The sequence below is a fragment of the Pleuronectes platessa genome, chromosome 5 (assembly GCF_947347685.1).
Source record: "Pleuronectes platessa chromosome 5, fPlePla1.1, whole genome shotgun sequence".
NCBI classification, from domain to species: Eukaryota; Metazoa; Chordata; class Actinopteri; order Pleuronectiformes; family Pleuronectidae; genus Pleuronectes; species Pleuronectes platessa.
Window position 1 is genome coordinate 15,481,006 of NC_070630.1, and position 20,246 is coordinate 15,501,251.

Genomic DNA, 20,246 nt, shown 5'->3' on the forward strand with positions numbered 1-20,246 from the left:
AAAAAATTGGAAACAATTGAGTGTTCGGATCTGGGCCACTTAAGTGGGTCTAAAGGGGCCAACTTGTAAAATAACAAATGTGGGCCTGATTTTACAAACTAGGCAAGGTATAATCTGAATGTCGACCTCCAGTGGCCTATGTGGTAAATGGTGAATATTACCAACAAAGCATGCGGGCCACCTTACGTATTCCTGTGGCTTACCTCTGACCCAGATCTGGCAAACAGGGAGTGAACCTCCCAATTGCCATCAATCCATGCAGTATGTGGGCCAGCTGGCCGGATGACAGTGTGGCAAAGTGACAAAGAAGTATTTTGTAACCAAATTCTAATCAATTAATCTTTCGTGAATGTAACATAAACATTCTAAAGTGAATGTTTGTGCCAGATGTAAGGACTTCCCTTTGAGTGATCGTGTTCACCAAAATCGAATCAGTTTCTTCAGGAGTCCAACTGAACATTTGTACCAAATGTGAAAAAGTTCCCTTCAGGCACTCTTGAGAGATCGTGTACATTAGAGAGACGGACAGATGGATAAACCTAAAACATAATGCCTCTGACCACTGGCTGTTGCCGGCACAGAGGCACAAACATTTTATGAATTTTCTAAATTTTGGCAGACTATTTTATTTACAGACATAAACACAGTGCAGCTTTATCATACAACATAAGACAGCATGAAAATATACATTTACAGCATCACACAATTTAGTCATCTCTGAAATCTGGTTCATTGTTGTCAACGTGTGCCGTCCCCCCTCCTCCTGCACATCTTATATAACGCTGTCTCCTCCCTCTGCTGACCTGTCGGGTCTCGGATCATGACCATGTCTCACTGGGAGATGGAGGTGACCTCCCCCACCGTTTGTCTGATGTTTTCCTGTCGTCCGTTGTCTCTCTGGTCCTGCTCAGGTTCCTGCTGGGGGAGCAGCCGTCCAGGTCTGTCCGTGCACCACAGCTCCTCCTACACGTGATGGACAACGGTGGAGATGAGTTGAGGCGAGGTTATTGTGGGGGACAGCGTGAGCTAGTTTGCGAGATGACCTTGTGGCCGTAAAATGTTGTACTTTGTCAGAATCAACAGATTAGCATGCAGCCTGTGGTCACCCTGAGGAAACACGAATCAAACTGTAGTGAGAAGCTGTTTAATGTGAATGACTGAGTTTCCTCCTTAGCTCTGAAACATGTTCATAATTAACACAGTATCCTTTGATAAGCTGTTGTGCTGAATATGAATGTGCCTTCTTTATTTGACCGTCTGAATTCCATCTCACAAAATATATGATTTCATAGCGTGACACAGAAATGTGGCCTAATACCTCTTAAGCATTACAAAAATTTAAAATTAGAAGGGCAGTCGGTGAGCGCATACCTTGACATTATCTCAGCATTTTAAAGAAAGTAAAAAAAAAAGATGTTGCTTTCATTCATGCATGTTCTTCTTCGGGTTATGATCCATTTTCTGTTTGTTTGTGTCTGTGTGTGTTTGTTTCTGTGTGTGTTTTTGTGTCTTTGTGTGTTTGTGTGGGCCTGAGGCCAAAACTGAAATGAAGCAACACTCAGCAGATACTGCCCCAGGCCAAATATGGGACCTCTGTGACACAAACACACATAGACATGCCTGAACCGGGCCTGACGCTGGGTTTCACATCCATCTGGTCCACTCACCGCCCACCAGCACGCTGCAGAGTGGAAGGTTCAGGGCTTCACCCGGGCCACGCCCCGACCGCTGTACATTTCAACAGCTAGGAGCTAAGGCCCTGACTTTGACAGTGTGGCACCGAACAATGTCTAACAATTGATTTCACACATGCAGTGTGTTGTGTTGTATATTTCAAGCGACTGCAGTGCACTGGAATGACCTGTGTTTGTACATTTATGTGTGTGTGTGTGTTTGTGTACCTGTCCGAACAGACCGATGGTATCTCCGGGCAGAAAGCTGAGCGCCACACTGCAGTCTGACGATGCTGAGAGAAGGAGGAGCCTGTTGCCATGGACACACGTCTCCAGGTGAGTCACTCGATCGAGGTGTGGTCGGAAACTACTCAGTAGGTTTGGAGGTTCTTTGGTTGTTCCGTTACCTGGTTCAAGTAAATAATCCTAAGGGGTGGCGGAGCAAAGCAGTGGATTACTGAACAGTATATTACTATAAGATTATAATACCCTAAAATATTAATGAATAAATATGAAGTACTGTCTCCAAACATGGAAACAGTGAAGGGTCCAACTACACCTATGACCTGCACCCAATAGATTTTACTAGCTGTCAATCACACCGTATCCACGCCCAAATGCATAACCTTGTTAAACGGTCTATTTGACTCAAAATGGGATTAAAATGTACTGCATGAACATCATACTGTATTGAAGCACACTTCAAACTCGAGATTGAGATCATGACCTCCTTACAAAAAATGTCTACAGACGTTATAAATCAAGTGAAATGTCAGGTAATTTTCTCACAGACGTCAATGGAAACAATGGACTTCTTTTTGTGACCAGAGTCTCCCTCTGCTGGTCATTTGAGAGAATACAGGCTTCAGGCACTTCCACATTGGCTTCACTTTCCAGTCACAGAGTCCATGCCATTTTTTTTATTCAGTCGATGATGATGACAAAGCCTCAGCTAAAGGTAACTTAACCACTTAGTCCTACCAGTTTCATGTAACTGACAAAGTATCACTTCAAATGAACAAGAAAGCTACTGGAACACGTTTTGAAATGATTTCAGTGTTATAAAATGTTAATTACTAATAATCATAAGTTTAAATGACAGTTATGACTGACTGATGGTTACTCTACTTCACTGTTTGAAGTTACAATTCACTGCCTTTCTGAGACAAAACAAACCTCATTATGTTATTTTTCAAATGTTGAGTAATATAAAAAACTAATTGCCACAATCTACAGCATAATATGTATATGAGAACTTAAACTGAACTGCAGTAATCCTGTGTGGGAGAGGACAACACTGTATAGGCTACTGTGCAATCGTGTTAGTCATCCAGCTGATTCCAAAGCACGTGCCAACTTGCTGTAGGAGAGGATTTCTACCAGAACAGTGAGCTCACCCAACTTTCTTCTTCTCTGCTACATATACACATTTCCATAAATTAAACTGGGTGCCAAATGAGACGCACCCATCTGAATGCATCCCCTCTTAAAAACGGCGACAGAGTTGAGCTCTGAGTATTGTGGCAATAATACCCGAGAGGGGGTTCTTTTACTGCGATTATGAGCATGACAGTGATGCCGCTACGCCTCAGAGCAGCCGCACATTCCCTGTCTCCGTGATCAGAGTCAAAAAGTCAAAAGGTCTCCGTGAGGTGTCAGGAACTCTTCAGTTCCCAAGTGTTCATAGGCTGAAGTCAATCTGTGATCAGAAAATGTATTTACAATTTTTTTCTTCTTCTAATAGAGGTGATTTTGAAAAAAGATGAGATATAGTCAACCATTGTTTTTTCACACATTTAACAATGATTGATTATTGTTTCTTTTTTTTATGCAAAAACTCCTTTTATACATTCTAGTTGCTTCTAAAATTTGAAATGCATGCGAGCCATTTTCCAAGTAATGAGATCAAAAAGATTGATAAAAAAATTTTATATGATCAATTGAACAGATGAGATTGAAGCTATGACACAGTTGAATTAAATGATGAGATATCTCATTTAAATGATCAGATTGTTGAATTAAATGATGAGAAAGTTAATTCAAATTACGAGATTTTAATTAAAATCTCACAATTGTATGGTTATGAGATTAATCATAATCTTAATTATTATTACATACTTTTTTATTAAGTCTGAATTTAAATATTAATAATTAATAATTAAATGGAATTATAACATGTTGATAGTTATTGATTGTTATGGCAGTTAATTACAATTATGAGAGAATACATCTAAATTTATGAGATAGTAAATTCACATAAGGAGAACGTTAATGAATGTTAATTGAAATGATCAAATAGTTAATGAAAATTATGAGATAGTAAATTGAAATTATAACAAAGTAAGTCACAATTATTGCATCGTACAAATTATCGTTGGTAAATTGTTATGATGAGATTGTTATTTGTAATTATAAAATAGATAATCAGTTTAATGAGATTTTTTGTCAAAGTGGCACAAATGGTCTTCCATACTTTACAATTTATAGTATCAGTGGATATTTTTCAAAGTGATTGACAGGTGTGGCTGTGTAGGCTGTTTGGTGCTGTCGTTTTCAGAGGGAACGACATTATATGTTATAGAAAAACTGAGGCTCACTCTTTCTTCATCATCTATGACAGTTTGTGTCCTCATGTCTGTCTCTCCCTCTGGCTCTGTGTCCACATTACCACTCTGTCTCAGCCACGCTTCCTCTTACTGTCCAAAAACACGTCATGGTGGCATGTAGCTTTCAGTGGGGCCCACTGCAGATCACAGAAACATGTCGAGTATGTGCACACCTACCTGTATGTCCCATGTCTTCAGTGTCCCCTCTCTATCCGCAGTGACTAAGTATTTCCCACGAGGGCTGACCGTCATGATGATGGATCCCAAGACTCTGCTGTGAGCTGCGAACTGTCCCACAAGACGACTGTGGACGGTGTTCCAGAGCCGGACCACACCCGAACCCCCGCACGACACCAAGTCTGCACCACCTGATGGAGTTTCAGACATACCGCTGCTAAGACTGCCTGGGACAGTGTCTGTGTGTGGAAGTCAGTTGCCTTTTCGAGTTGAATATGAATGTCGGGGCTTACCGACACTTGTATGACACCACAGAAGAAGTGTTCACCAGTTACTTCAATTTTATTGGATTTGGCTGTGACACTGTTTACCCCTGAAACTCCAAAAGTGTTATCGGAACAAACACTTCCCCCACCCTCCATCGGCAAAGTGGTAAGTAGATAATGAGTAAATCTTAATTTTTCAGTAAACTATCCCTTTAAGGCAAAGTGTCTGAACTCCAGGGCTCTGGGCACGTGTTCACTCTTTCTATGTGGTGATCCGTCATTGGTCCAATCGCTGATCAAGTTCTATTTTGTCTTTCTTTTAACCGAGCAGCTTCAGCCAGAGGCAGCAGCTACTGTCAAAATAACTGAGAATAAATCAAACTGGAGAACAGGTTTTGATAAAATGAAAAAAGGATAAGTAAAGTTCAGGGTTTCAGAGGCTGTGAATGAAAGAAGCTAAAAAAAACTTGAAAGGAACGAAACACATCAAACTATAACTGATGTGGAGATACTGAAAAAGATGGATTAATGTGCAACTGTGTATTTCAACAACAAAACAAGGCTGTGTCTGCAGTCAACTATTACTGTTCAAGTAACAGGCTGCGTCTACCGTTACCTGGAATGAATTGGTTTGCAGACAGGCGATTATCTGACGCATGGTGCTAATTTGGCTGTTGTATTCGCTAACCTTTTTTAATATAGAGAATAGAAAACTTATTTCCATTGAATTGAAAAAATTAATGAACCCGTTCATTTTGTACTTGGTATTACAACTAGCCAGGGAACTTCCTCGTTGTTCAAACATTATATTATTAGAGGAAAAGACTACAAGAAACCATTTTTACCCTCTACTGCTTAGTGCTGTCTCAACTTCCTTTAATTGGTCTGAACGTCTGAATTATCTAAATATGTTTTACGCTGAAGACAATCTGAACCATGGTTCAGACTGAGATCAGCTCTTGTGGTAGGCAAAAATGTTGGTCCATTGGTCCACCCACTGTTGAATAAAATCAAACAAAATTGTGCCATAGGATCATTTGTGTTTTTTTGCATTTCTTGTGCCAAAGCCGTCATTTGCTTTGTGGAGGGCAGGAGATTCTAAATAATCTGTCTTCTTTATCGCACCTTTCACACCTTTTATTTTGGTTCAGACTAAACTGACAAGTCCAAAGGTCCAGAACAAACAAGGCAGGTTCGAAAGTTCCCACAGTCTAACTCTGACTGAGATTACACAGCAAATAATTTCAGTATTTCACCTGCAGCAGCAGATGTGCGTCCTGGAATAAAGAACAGTCTGGTGATGGCGTCAGGGGAGTCATCTAGAAAATCACAGTGAGAAAGATCACAGACTGAAGAACAAGAAAATAATTGGAGTGCTAACACAATTTTGTCTTTAAAAATGAATTGCACTAGTCCATTTAATCTTGGGTTTAAAGAAGAGTTTTACAGAACAAAGAGTTTGTTGGAATGATTTGTGAAACCTTGCTGCTTGTTGTTGTCTTCCTGCTCAGGAGGTGGCTGCAGTTTCCTCAAAGCTTTTTCTGTGTCATTGTTCCACACGATAATCTCTCCATCGTAGCTTCCTGCAGAAGGGAGACCAAACAAAAAGCAGAAATCTTTTCAAAAACTTTCTAAGAACCGCACTTTGATTTAACAGCAGTTTTGTATCGGAAAATACATTTCCGAGGCTTTGTTAGCTTCTCAAAAGAAACAGAACAAAACACCAAAACCTTTGGTCGACACACAAGCTTTTACTTTCTCTGTGCTGCTGAATGATGCAAGTCACTAAACCACTTTAAAGATGATAAAACTCCACATCTGTCCCCAGCTCCCATCTGTTCCACCACTCAGCCCTTAACCTCAACAGAAAGATCCTTTTAGAACAATCTTCATCTAGCGTGTCTAGGTGTGTGTGAGTGTGTGTGTGTGTGTGTGTGTGTGTGTGTGTGTGTGTGTGTGTGTGTGTGTGTGTGTGTGTGTGTGTGTGTGTGTGTGTGTGTGTTTGACTCTCTATACTTATGAGGGCCAATTTGGTTCTATAGCATCATTATGAGGACATTTTGACGTTGTGAGGACATTATAGCTGGTCCTAAAAAAGGTCAAAGGGCTGTTTGAGGGTTAAGACTTGGTTTTAGGGTAAGAATTAGGTTTAGATTAGGGTGTGTGTGGTTGTGTTTTTGTGTGTATGTGTTTGTGCAATAGGCAGCATAAAGTTTATTGAGAGTGTAGATCTCATGCATTATTCATGCAGCCCAGGGCCACCTTCTGTATTTCAAGCGACTTTTATCATGCTCTTTGTGTGTGTGTGTGGGTGTGTGTGTGTGTCAGAGGCGGAGAGGAGTAGCGGGGAGGAGACTGTGTAGATACCTGCATCATCAGCACAATGTTGAATTCAAAGATGTAAATGGGTTATTAAATAAAGGAAACATCCTCTATACATTAAATAATTCCGGAAATGTCAGCCTCTGTCTGTCTGTGCGTGACTCGCATATCTCCAGAGCCGTTCATTCTATCAGTTTCACATTTGGAATGTGTATTAATTAGAGCCACAGAAAGTGCTGTGTTGAAGTTGGTGCGATTTTTACACAGTATACCTTCAATATCAATAAACTACAGGTGACCAGCTGCAGCTGATTCTTCAGTTCAGAGTTCTGCATATTGAGTAGAGCTTCACTGAACTTTGAATAAACAGGTGGAACACTTTTGGTGCAACAGAGGTATAATATATAACAATATATATATACATACATGATATTATAATAATTTATAATTCTTTCAAACTTGGATCCTACATAATTCACAATGCTACATGACCACCAATAGTTCAGGTGTGTCATGACATAATATTTCATGTAAAAAAAAATTATTCCCATTGTATATAAAGATGGACAACACAGCTGCGACTGAAAAGTGACCAAAGATCGTTTCTGAAACTTTAGCTAGTTATAATTTGTATTTTTGGGCAGACTTTATACACAGTGTATGTTCCAGACCTGGAAATTGACTTTCATCTGTAGACTCAAAGTCCCTAACTTGTCGACAAAGACATTTCAAATACTTTACTGTATATTGTAAATCAGAGCATCCCCTGCGTGAAAAATATGTCACTGCTGTCATTCACTTTTCAGATTTCTATTTCCAAAACACTTTGGCTGTTCATCAAAGTTCAGATGAGTTTTTCCCTGGTCGCTTGGAAAAGGTGCTCAGCCAGGGAGGATTAAGGGATCCGAGGAGGTTGTGACTGAAGGAGTTACACACAGGACCCCTGTGTGTACCCTGGCGCGTGTGTTTGTGTGTGTTTGACAGTGTGTGTGTGTGTTTGACAGTGTGTGTGTGAAGCCGAGCGGAACCTCGCAAAGACTCTGAATATGGATGAGGAGGCTTCAGTCCCACATCAGCCAAATGTTCCTGCTGCAAGTTAATTCAACTTCTTGGGAAACAAACAAACAGACGCATGCGCACGCACAGACGACACACACACACACACAAACACACACACAGTCCTGAGCACGTGTGTGTTCCCAACTGAACTTTTAAATGACTTTTGTCACTTGGCGGCATTAACACATAATTTGGCAGAACTCATGCTATGATGTGAGAACTTGCTGCAAGCGTGAAGAAATCTGCTGCCAACTGAAAGTAAAGCGTCACCACTCTTACAGAAGAAGCCTTTGTGCTCCACAGATTTGAGGAAGAAAGAACTTGCAAATATCGTTATTGTAGAAAATAATGCTGTCGATAGCTCAGATGTCGATAGCTCTGATGTCTTTGTTACATTATTTACAATCGATAGTTTTGCAATTTGTAATTTACGGAGCACGATAAAGACTTTTGTGCAACATATGAACCTCCTGCCTACGTGAGCTGCATTTGCTTACACTTGACACTGATTGGTTTGATACGGGCGTGCATCTAATGTGTGTTCGCTAACTTTCTTTAATTAAGTGCAGTCTCTCCATTTTAATAGAGAACATGAATGAACCTTTTCAGGTCATTCGTTTTTTTTCCACTGAATTATCATTATGTTATTAGTATCAGCAAAATGAACATCCTCATTGTTCAACCATTACATCCAATGAGGCGAGGACTGGAACTAATCCTGTGCACTGATTCAGTTCCCTTTTCTTCTTCTGTTGTTAAATGCTGTCTCAACGTCTTGAAATTGTCCGGATAATGGTCAGAAGGTCCTTAACACCTGTTACTTTTTTTCAGACTAAACAAAAAAAGATAGTAGGTTCGAACCAAACTCGACAGAATGGCCCTTCGAGTGTGGAGATTGAAATATTTGACAAGAGGACATGAACATGATTCATCCTTTTTTCATATTAACCCAAAGGCCTGGAAAAGAGAGGGAGTAATATAAAAGGAATTTATAAATAACATAATTTTTTTTTGATTTTGTTTTGACCAAACACCAGTTGATCTGATGAAACAGAGAATCACGTAAAAAAAGTGAAAAGTTTGATCCACACAAAGTTTCCATGAGGAAACTCACTCCATCTTATGTCTTTTTCCAGGAACCCATCAACTCACTTCCAAATATATGATCAGGTATATTGCTGCAGTAGTTTATAATAAAAAATAATATTTATGTCTTGAACCTTTTGCATTCATCAGACAGGTTGCCAGAACCTGGAGAAGTGTTGGCTGAATGACAGCAGGTTATGAATAAGAGAGAGAGAGACCACAGATAAAGGGTGATTTCTGCAGGCGAGCTGCAAAATGTTTCTTGCATCAGCTATTAACCGAAGGAGTCGGTGATTCGGTTTAAGCCTGAAAACGCAACACATTTCAGAGATCTACGCAAATAGACACATACTGTAAATTGTTATTCTCTCTTTCTGGCACACTCAGCCCCCCGACTCTGCAGCATTAACACACCGAGACACACACACACACACACACACACACACACACACACACACACACAGTCACACATGCTTGAAAGACAGAAAGCGCATTCTCTCATTTCCTCTCACCCCCACTGAGAGAGCTCTAATAAACATAATTTAAATCTGAGAATTCGGATTAAATTGAAGGTGGTGGGGGCAGCATGGGGCTCTGTGTCTGTGTGTGTGTGTGTGTGTGTTTGTGTGTGTGTACGTGGGTGGGGAAGAAATGAAACCAGCTAAAGTCAAGGTAGGGAATAAACAGAAATTAAGAAGTAATGTCAGTCAGTTAAAAAAGCAGGCGGCAGCAGCGAGAGGAGCTGAACACGCTTAGAGAGCAAACTCTGAACAAGTTTCCAAGTTCACAAATTAACTCCTGAATTGTGTATTTTTCTTTTGTTCCAGCTCCGACTGTTAATTTCCTTCCAAAACTATAACTCCTTCCAGCTTCGAGAACACCCACTCTCTTATCTACCTTTTCATCTCCATCCCTCACTTTATCTCTCTCCCTCTGTACTTATCTCCGGGGTCGATGCGTCTTGAAAGACCAGAGAGGGTCCTGCTCTCTCTGCTCTCGCACCGGCCTGATAAACTGAAACTGAACTTTCTATACGTGACCAACAGGCGATACAACTTTTACAAACTGAAAAGCGTTCTCGGGCAGATTGGGTTCAAAGTGTTTGTAGTTTGATGGTTATAGAAGCGGACCAGTGACTGGAGGATCGCCAGTTCAATCCCTCAGGCAGAAGAAATCTCAAATCAAAGCAGTTATGAGAGCTGAGGGGCTTTACTGCTATTTCAAAGACTTCCCTTAAGACCTTCATGGGCCGAGTCATTTGTTTGCACGTTGACTTTCTTCACGTAACAGGAGATGTTCTTTGTTTTCAAACATTGTCGCTGGTTGGTCTTGAGCAGATCAAGCTCGATGAATCCAAAGTGCCACAAGGTTGAATCCCAGGGTCCCAAAAGAAAGCACAAAACCATGCTCAAGAAAGTTTTCGGAGACGAGGTTTAATGTCTAGCACAAACTCACAGGCGTGGAAAAAAAGATGGAGTGATTGAAGAATCTCAATGCAGGGAAAGAAAAAACTCATCTGTTCACAGCCAGAAGCTCACAGCATTTCTGCACATTAATAAGAGCGTGTGAGATTCTTGAGGACTCCATTTCCATTTCATATATCACTGAGTCCCGGCGCTGAGCTGCATGATGGCTTTCACTGCAACCCGGGATAGATGTGTGCAGCGTGTGGTTTGATTCGCTTAGTGTTTCAAATGTTGTGCAACAGCAAAAACACAAAATGAAACAAAAATCCCCCAAATCCTGCAGGTCCAACCTCTTACTTAAGATAAAAACCGGAGAGGAAATGTGTTGTTCTGAGTAATTGCTCCTCTAAGCTCTTTGTGCTTATCGTGCTTAGTTATAGTTGTACTACCTCCATCCCCCCGACTTTCTCCCAATAAAAAAGAAACAGATTTACCCACTAAAGAGTAATGCACCCACCCACACACACACACACACACACACACACACACACACACACACACACAGGAAGAGATAGGAAATTAAAATGAGGTGTAAAGAACAGGAATAACTTTAATGAGAAGTGTTCTTATTAGAACCATATCTTGATATCTCTCTGATAGTACTCTATATATGTGTATGTTTTTTCACAAATCTTTCTTGACCTTTACAGTTCACCTCCCTACATTCACAGTTATAATTAAAATTTTAATTAGGAAGGAACTTTGCAATTAACAGACTTTGACATGTTCATTGTGCGGACAGTTGACAGCTCACAACAAAGAGACGGGAAGCTGTCGTTCCTCTGAGGAATAAAACACTGGGTTATGAGAATAAAGCTGCCAAGAGTGAATCAGCAGCGTATAGCTCATAATCACAAAGGGCAACAGGGAAATGCGCTGATATAAATGGTTCTGACAGTTCTGCTTCAAGTTAAAACCACACAAAACGTATCTAATGAACTTACACAAATGTTCTCATAAATCTGACTGTACGTCTGATAGAGCATAAATGCTGCCTGGTGTTTACAACTGTCCGAATGGAAGTGTGCATTCATTTGGTTGTGAATTCTGAGATACAGTCTCTCATATAAAAACCACAGGACCACTTCTAGCAGAGAGACGTGGGGAGCACAAGGTCTTTGATAACAACACCACTAACTTTAATCAGCAGATAAGTGCTCCCAGTTATTTTTCATTCCACTCATATTTCTTTTCGAAGATTAATTTTCACTCCCCGGCCTTTGTTTTTTTTCTCTCTTCTTTTCATTTCTCTCTCTTTCTCGCTGCATGAGCCCTCGTCCTCAGTTTAAGTAATGAAAGTGTATTTTGGAAATGAAAGACAACACACAGCATGACTGTGGAATGGAAAGTTGACGTAGTACACACAGCGTTAACTAACTGTTGGTTAGTAACTGTTGATTTCTCAACTTCTGGGACTCAAATTAAAGTAATCAGTAAACACAAGAGGTGTTTAAAATGTGTAAACAGAATTTCCAATTTGCGTCATCAGCTTGTCTCTCTCTTACTGTTGCATCATTAGCTATTTGAGCGCCACCCACGTAGCTAGCTTATTAGCTCCGTCAGCGGCATGCTATGAGTCCTGGATTCAGTTGACTGGGGAAGGACCCATCTCTTGGATTCCTTGTTGCTGTGGAATGGAGGGATGGATTCATCGGCTATATTTGAAAGAGCCTTCTAAAAGTTGCACTTGATCCAGATAAGTGTTTGGAGCGGAAACCAAATTGCCCACACTCATAGATACTAGTTTTCTAAAAATGCCAGATTTTTTTCATTAATTATTCTCTAGGACATCTGATCTGTCAATCTATGAATGCACTTCTTCCGAATTATAAAGACAGAAAAAAGTTCCTGGATCTGCTCCTCCTTCTCCAGACCCGCAGCAAAATACAATGGGTTCTTTCTTGGTCCATCCCTCCACCGTGTTCAGTGGAAATCGGTTCAGTAGCTTTTATGTAACCCTGCCGACAAATCCAACCACAACCAACCACAGAACAAACAAACAAATGCAGGGGCGAAAGCATGACCTCCTTGGCAGTGGTTATGTAACACTCACCTGTGACCAGAGTGTGTGGAGGCTGGAAGGCGGCACAGAGCACATCACCGCGATGCTGGACACCTCCCTTCCACTCCGAGGGCTCAACAAAAGACTGTGAGAAGGAGTGCAGCCGGAACACTGTCAACATCCTGCAGAGAGGGAGACACAGGGAGAAGGAGGTATTGTAAGAATATGCCACACAAAGAGGTTCCAGTACACCACACTGCCAGATTAAGATTAAGATTAAGATTAAGATTAAGATACATTAAAATACATTTATTTGTCCCAAACACATGCACAGACATGCAGGTAGGGAAATGTAACCTCTGCTTTTAAACCATCTGGTGAAGGACACACAGAGCAGTGAGCAGCCATGTACAGCGCACGGGGAGCAGATGTTGGGAGGAGTAAGGTGCCTTGCTCAGGGGGCACTAGACAGGGTAGGGCGAATCCTCTTGGATTTTTGGACAGATCAATCCAGGTTCGTCTTTTTGTTGTTTCTCCGTGGAGTCGAACCAGAGACGAACCAGAGACCTTTTCTGAGCATATGAGAGGCCTCGATATGCATCATGGGTTTTGATATGGACGTTGTCTGTAAGCTGGTGAAAGGAGAACGAAGGAGAGCAGCTGATGTCTTGTGCAGACGATTTAAATGTAGACTTGATGCATCAAGGAGACCGGAAGGTGGAACATATATACAAACGCTAACAGAGTAACATAAGCAAGTGTCGGCCCCCCCAGTCTGAAGATGTCTCCCACAGCCTCCCCATATATCTTCCTCTACTTGTGTCATCCATTATAACAGGAAGTCCTTGAATGGCGAGAACTGCTGTCACTCTCTATGTAACATTTAGATGTTCACATCCTGTTGGATAGTTAAGTCTAAAGTATGTATAATCACATTGTGTCCTTACGTCTTGCCCCTGGTGTAATAAGAAAGATTTGGAGTTTGCTGGCTCTTTTACTGGGACATCTGAATAAGATATAAAAGTCCATGAGCGTAGAGACTACAATTTACTGCTAGTTGGCCCAGTATCTGTTACCTGACCTTGGGTGCTGCTGGGAGAGAAGGGAGTATGTGTGGAGTTAGACAGGCACTACAATCCTAATGTGATTTTTCTTTTATTGTGCTCATGGGGCTGGACATGAAATGTAAAATGATGCAGTGGCCTACAAAACAAAGGAATGTGTCTGTTGATGGGATGTGGACATTTCAACCTGCATGATTTCTTAAAAGCATCGCAACACAACATGGACTGAACCATGACTCAGTGGGTGTGAGGGAGCATTGTTTTCTTTGGCTGCTGCTGATCTATCGTCTATGATCTCTTAATGGTTTGTTTTTATATAGCATGTGCGTGTGTGTGTGTGTGTGAGTGTGTTTGGTGTGTTTGTCTGGGTGGAAAAGGGAGGGAAAGACAGAAAGGGAGAGAGTGTATTAACTTGTTGATGCTGAGTTCACTGGGTGTGAAATGATGGGGATGAAGATGAAGATGAAGAGCAGATGTAATGTGGGTACACACGCACACACACACAGTTTGAAGCAGTCGTACTAAAGTGATTGGGAGCACCCCAGAGCATTCAGACTCGTTAGAGTCCAGATGTCTGGTTGGCTGTATTTTTGGCAGTCTGAGGGAACACACACACACACACACACACACACACACACACACACACACACACACACATACACACACACACACACACACACACACACACACACACACACACACACACACAGTAGTTCTTGCATACAAATATTCTCATTCTCAATCTTTGACAAGTGCAATGTTTTTCTCACACACAGTCGATGAGGGTGTTGCGGCAATGTCACATCTAAAATTATGTTTTGTGAGCATTAGCAGTTTTTTAGTATTTCAGACTTTGCATGTATGCAATAAATGAATAAATGAGTGCAACAGAGACTGCACACTGTAAAACAATCATAATCCCACGTGCATACACACTTCTTTACTACCTTTCCCAGCCCATCACCAGAATGCTCCTCTTCAGCAGCAGGACCTGAGAGATCTCCACAGCTCGACCCAGGCCGGCGTTCATTCTGTGGAGGCAGCGGCCATTAAAGTCCCACACCTGCAATACATAAAACAAATGACAAATCTATCACAACGCCAAATGTGCTTGGATTCAAAACACATCCACATGCCAACAGACAAACAAAACTTTGTCAAGAAGTTTGTTACTTCAGACATGTTTTCAGTGTTATGGGCTTTTAGTCCATTACCAGCTAATCGTCTTGATAATGAAGATGTAACTAAAACAGTGATACTTACTGTTGTATTCAGTTTTGAAAGAGTGTTATTTTTCATTAAGGCAGACATGGTTTTGATAATATCTTTGCGGCTCCTTGGGCAGTTAAACTACTATTCTACTGTGCGTCCATCAGATAAGTAGGAGTCAGGTAATATCTGAGACTATCCAATTTTTCATGATGACGCAGATTGGATGTGTGTTCTGGAGTTGCATTGTCACAAGAATTGATGAGGCTGATTATGTTGATTACACAATTATTGTATTTATCGAATAATTGCAGTTAGTCACTGTGTGATGCATTTAGAATCTGACTTGTACCTAGAGTCATATAATAGTGCCTGTTTGAAACTAAATAAAAGAAAAAGAAAAAGTTGTACGAGGCAGGATTCTGCTTCATGCCTGTATGTGCACTCATAGAATTAGGTTACAAGGAAGGTTGTAACTTTTTTACTGTAATTTGAGCAAATACTAAACACTTTAACAAGGACACAAATATTCTGATATCAACCAGATTAAGATCAAAATAAATCTGAAAGAAACATTGCCATTTAAACAGCACTTTGAATGAGGTTGTGTTCAGAATAAATAATGATGGAACTAAACCATGAGGAGAATTCTGACCTTAGTAGCATTATGTATATATCGATAAGCTATTAGCAATAGATTAATTATAGCGGATTTACAGTTAAGTGTTCAGAGATTACAGCCCCAGTATAGATGATGGATATTCTAATATACAGTTATGACATAAAATTAATATTTTACAGTTACTGAGAGGGACATTGTTAAAAAGCATGGATCTTTTCATGTTGTTGATTTTGGCGTCTTTTTAGACAAAAACGGCAGCATTTCCATTTTCTCCAGTTGTGAAAACCTTGGTCTAACCATCACGTGTGTTTATTTTGGTAGGAATGAAAAGAAGAACCGTTTGTAGGATGCATTGCGATGAGGTAATGTATATTTTTTGTTGCTGTATGATTTATAAAATGACAACATTATACCTTTGAAGTACTGTTCATACACTTTTGTTACATGTAATTCTACAATATGTAGTTCCAAGGTTATAGCAATTTCATTCTGAAAGTTAAAGAGGGGCGACGTTCCCTCGTCACGTTCCTTCTTCACTGAGCCAACATCAGATATCAATCAGTTGCAAGGCCGACATTAAATGTCACATTATAAGCCTGATTCCACTCACTATGAAAGTTTGCCGGCGGAAAAATGCCCTAAAACATTTCATCTGGCCTCACAGGTGGTGCAAGCATCATCCATCTTATGTTGCATTGCTGCCATCAACAAGTGGAATGTGAAGATAAACTATAAATCAAGACTTACACCATATAAGCAGCTTCAGTGACAGTAACCCCTTGCAGCATCGCAACACAACATGGACTGAACCGTGTCCCAGTGGGTGTGAGGGAGCATTGTTTTCTTTTGCTGCCGCTGATCTGTCGTCTATGATCTCTTAATGGTTTGTTTTTATATAGCATGTGCATGTGTGTGTGTGTGTGTGTTTGTGTGTGTGTGTGTTTAGTGTGTTTGTCTGGATGGAAAAGGAAAAGGGAGGGAAAGGGAGAAAGTGTATTATCTTGTTGATGCTGAGTTCACTGGGTGTGAAATGATGAGGATGAAGATGAAGATGAAGAGCAGATGTAATGTGGGTTTTCATCTGGCCTCAAAGGGTGGTGCGACCCGACCAATGACATTGAGAATAATGAGTAATAATTTTATTCCTGATTGTCTCCTTTGCTGTTGTAGGTCAGAAAGAGGCAGCAGGATTAAAATGAGACAAACTAGTTAAAAACTCCTTGTAGGACGTTTCAAGCATCATCCATCTTATGTTGCATTGGTGCCATCAACAAGTGGAATGTTAAGATAAACTATAAATCAAGACTTACATCATATAAGCGGCTTCAGTGAAAGTAACCCCTTGCAGCTGTTTGGGCACTGGGTCGGAGGTTGAAAGGCAGAGCCCTTCATGGTTCTGTTTCATCAGTAGAATTCAACAAGTCATGTCAGATTTGACAGTGACATGGTTTTGAGTGAATGGAATTCTTTTATCTGAAAGGCCACTTAACCTTCTTTTCATCATCTTCTTTCTCATCACCGCCTTCTTTTATAGACCGTGTATTTCAGAATTTGCATTTCTATGATGTCTGACCTGCAGCTCTACGGTTCACCGCTGAATCAGTGAATGTACAGTATGTGTGTGTGTGTACTTGTATGTGTGTGTGTGTGTGTGGCAGTGCACTTACTTTGACCTCTCCGTCAGTGCCTGCGGTAAACAGCCGCGTCTGCGTACCGTCCAGGACCATGGTGGAGATCTCGGCGTCGCCATGACAACGGTGGAACTGCTTGACCTTTTGACCGGTGTCGGCCTGCCAGCAGATGACAGAGGAGGCAGAGTCACTGCTGACTACCTGCACACGCACACACGCACACAAAAACACACACACACACACACACACACACACAGTCGCACACACACACACACGTTGAGAGGAGAGATCAATCATGGAGAGTTTGATCACTTTTATTCCACTGATATATTCTTTCATGAATCTCACAGAGCCAAACAACCCTCCTCACTTTGTGTCACTGCTTTTGAGGCATGCATGAGAATATGATAATAATGCGTCTGACAAGTGGAAATAAAAGCAAGAGAAAAACAATCAGGAGTGGATGCACTTTATAAAATGAGAGATATTCATTTGGGATGTATTAGCTATTATTTATTCCCTCCTGGGTGGGATACTAATATAACTGTGTAAGTGTGATACAAAAGAGACAAAAACATAACAATTTGCTTGCAAGAATTTTCAAATACAAACATTTTAGAAATGAGTCTGTCTTTGTAAAACCAAGTCAGCATTTTGACAATTTAATATCACTGTTATATCAAATCCAAATAAATAATCCAAATAAATGTATCCACCAGATAGTCCAGCTTCCTTCCACAGTCCAAAGACATGCAGGTTAATTGGAGACCCGAAATTGCTCATAGGTCTGAATGAATTGTTTGCCTCTCTGTGTCAGCCCTATGATTACCCGGCCTCTTGCCTCTAGCTGGGATTGGCTCACGCCCCCCAGTGACCTTTAAAAGATATGGGATACAGATAATGAATGTTTGAGGAAACTAAATGTCCATTTAGCTGCTGTTGTGTAGCCTTTGATATACATTGAATGATCTTCAGCACGAAATGGACACGCTCCAAGAAAATGACAATTTGAACATTTGACAACTGGGAAAACAAAAGCTGCTGCTACTTAATGAGGACCACGAGGTGTTCTGTCAACTTCTGCCAGGAATAAAGTTCAAAACTCAACTTCATCATCAGGATCCGAGTTTACTGCTCACTTACTAAATATACTACCAAATAGTCTATATAACACATAACCATTCTCCCAACTTATTTAAATGTGCCTCTGGACAACAACAGAAAACTACTGAATGAGATGAGAGGGACTCAGTTTCCCAGCATACCTGTCTGAACAGACTGTTGTACAGCACACAGGTCACAGGGTGTTCGTGGCTGCTGGTCCTCCTCTCCTCCTTCGTGGTCTCCAGCAGAAGAAGCAGGCTGTTGAAGGAGAGCAGGAGGAGATGACGCTCCTCGTGGAGGAACAGGAGGGTGTGTGTGTCCTCCGGTGTCTTTGGGAAGATGCCAGCCAGACGGTGAACACACTGCAGACTGGGCACGTCCCACAGACACAGGACCTAGAAAAGGGATGAAAGTGTACGAGTGTGTGTTATGTAAGTGGAGAAGCTACAGTTTATTAATTACTACATATAGTGTAACTACAATTACTGCCCTCTGGTTGTAAAAAAAATCTGACTAACCTGAGGCAACTGTGCCGTTAACCTTTGACATCTTCAAAAAAAGGCAGACTTGCAAAATCAAATTCAAGAGGATGAAAACCTGTTTTGTGAGGTCACTGTGACCTTGACCTTTAAAGAGCCAATATCGAATCAGTTGCTTCTTGAGACAACTGTAAATCTGTGACAAATATCGAGGTGTTCTTGAATTATCGCATTCACAAGACTCCTTGGAAACAGAATGCCTCCAGCCACCGGGTGTCACAGGTGCAGAGGCATAAAAACAAACTTTAAACCTTCTACTATGAAAACCAATGTTTATGAAAAGACATTGCAAAGGGAACCAGACAATACAATCATTGCTGAGAAGAATGGTTACCATAGCAGCTCTGCACAGCATGTTACAGAGCCACTCTCTGGACTTCACAAAAACTTGGCCATGTTGCTTCCCGACACAAACAAGATGACTGTTGCTGTTCCAGAAACTCTTGCAGAGGAAACTAAGGTGAAGCTCTCAGATTTTCTTGAATTGGCAGATGGTGTTTGAGGAGATAGCAGACGGATCATAAATCACTTCTAAAATATATGTTCTCTTCAGCGAAGCCAAGGAGAATGCAAACATTCACCGAGCTACAACAGGGAGAAGAAAAGCAACACAAGCACCAACATCCTCCTTAAATCGGAGAGAAGGGAGATTTAAAGGTGATGTGGTGCTCGGCTCTTTTAGTGGAAAGAGCGAGAAACAGCCGACCAATCATCTCCACCACACTCTCCTTTCTCTGCAGTAATTACAGCGAGTTAGCACAATTAATATTACAATGAGAGGGCTCTTCATCATCACATTATCTTTACCAGAAGAGTGTCACACACACACAGAGACACACACACACACACACACACACGCACACACACACACACACACTCCTACCTTATCTTTGGAGTAGCTGAGCAGTTGTTGCTTGGTCTGCATGAAGCGGACTGCGAGGACAGGGCCCATGTGCCCGCCGAGCACACACACCGGCTCTGAGGTCACGTACGGGTTCCACACCAGGACCTGATGATCCACGCCTGCTGTGGCTACAACCAATCGGAGCATCCCAAATTAGCAGGGTGGCTAACGGCACTTAAGAACAAGAGGCCATATTGTTTTAGACGCCCAGAAGTTTAAGAAGTAAAGAAGTTCACCGATGTTATAAATCAAGTAAGAAGTAGAGTCATTATCTTATAGCCTACTATCGATACAGTTTTCTTTTTGGAGTCGCCCTCTGCTGGGCATTAAGAGAAGACAGGTTTTGGCACGTCCGCTTTGGTTATTGGTTATTACACTTTAAAAAAAAATTCATGAGCCACAGCAAACATAATCAAACTAATGTAACATTGATGGAGTAGCCATAATATATATATACAATTTCACCGTACCTATCAGATTGAGTTTACGGTGGTGGTCCACGTCCCACACGCCCCT

General features: G+C 41.1%; 1 protein-coding gene across 1 annotated transcript in view; it reads right to left on the reverse strand.

Moving 5' to 3' along the window:
• Window positions 1–351: 351 nt before the first annotated feature.
• The window catches only part of LOC128439720 (WD repeat-containing protein 49), a 26,270-nt gene continuing 6,375 nt past the window's right edge, over window positions 352–20,246 (reverse strand). The window contains exons 7-17 of the mRNA XM_053422110.1: window positions 20,201–20,246; window positions 19,710–19,858; window positions 18,449–18,682; window positions 17,220–17,384; window positions 14,669–14,784; window positions 12,709–12,839; window positions 6,204–6,305; window positions 5,979–6,071; window positions 4,457–4,647; window positions 1,902–2,099; window positions 352–963 (exon numbers count right to left, since the gene is read on the reverse strand). The exon at window positions 20,201–20,246 is cut by the window's right edge and continues 122 nt beyond it. Coding sequence (XP_053278085.1) covers window positions 832–963; window positions 1,902–2,099; window positions 4,457–4,647; window positions 5,979–6,071; window positions 6,204–6,305; window positions 12,709–12,839; window positions 14,669–14,784; window positions 17,220–17,384; window positions 18,449–18,682; window positions 19,710–19,858; window positions 20,201–20,246 — 1,557 coding nt within the window. The 3' untranslated portion in view covers window positions 352–831. The remainder of the gene's footprint in view (window positions 964–1,901; window positions 2,100–4,456; window positions 4,648–5,978; window positions 6,072–6,203; window positions 6,306–12,708; window positions 12,840–14,668; window positions 14,785–17,219; window positions 17,385–18,448; window positions 18,683–19,709; window positions 19,859–20,200) is intronic.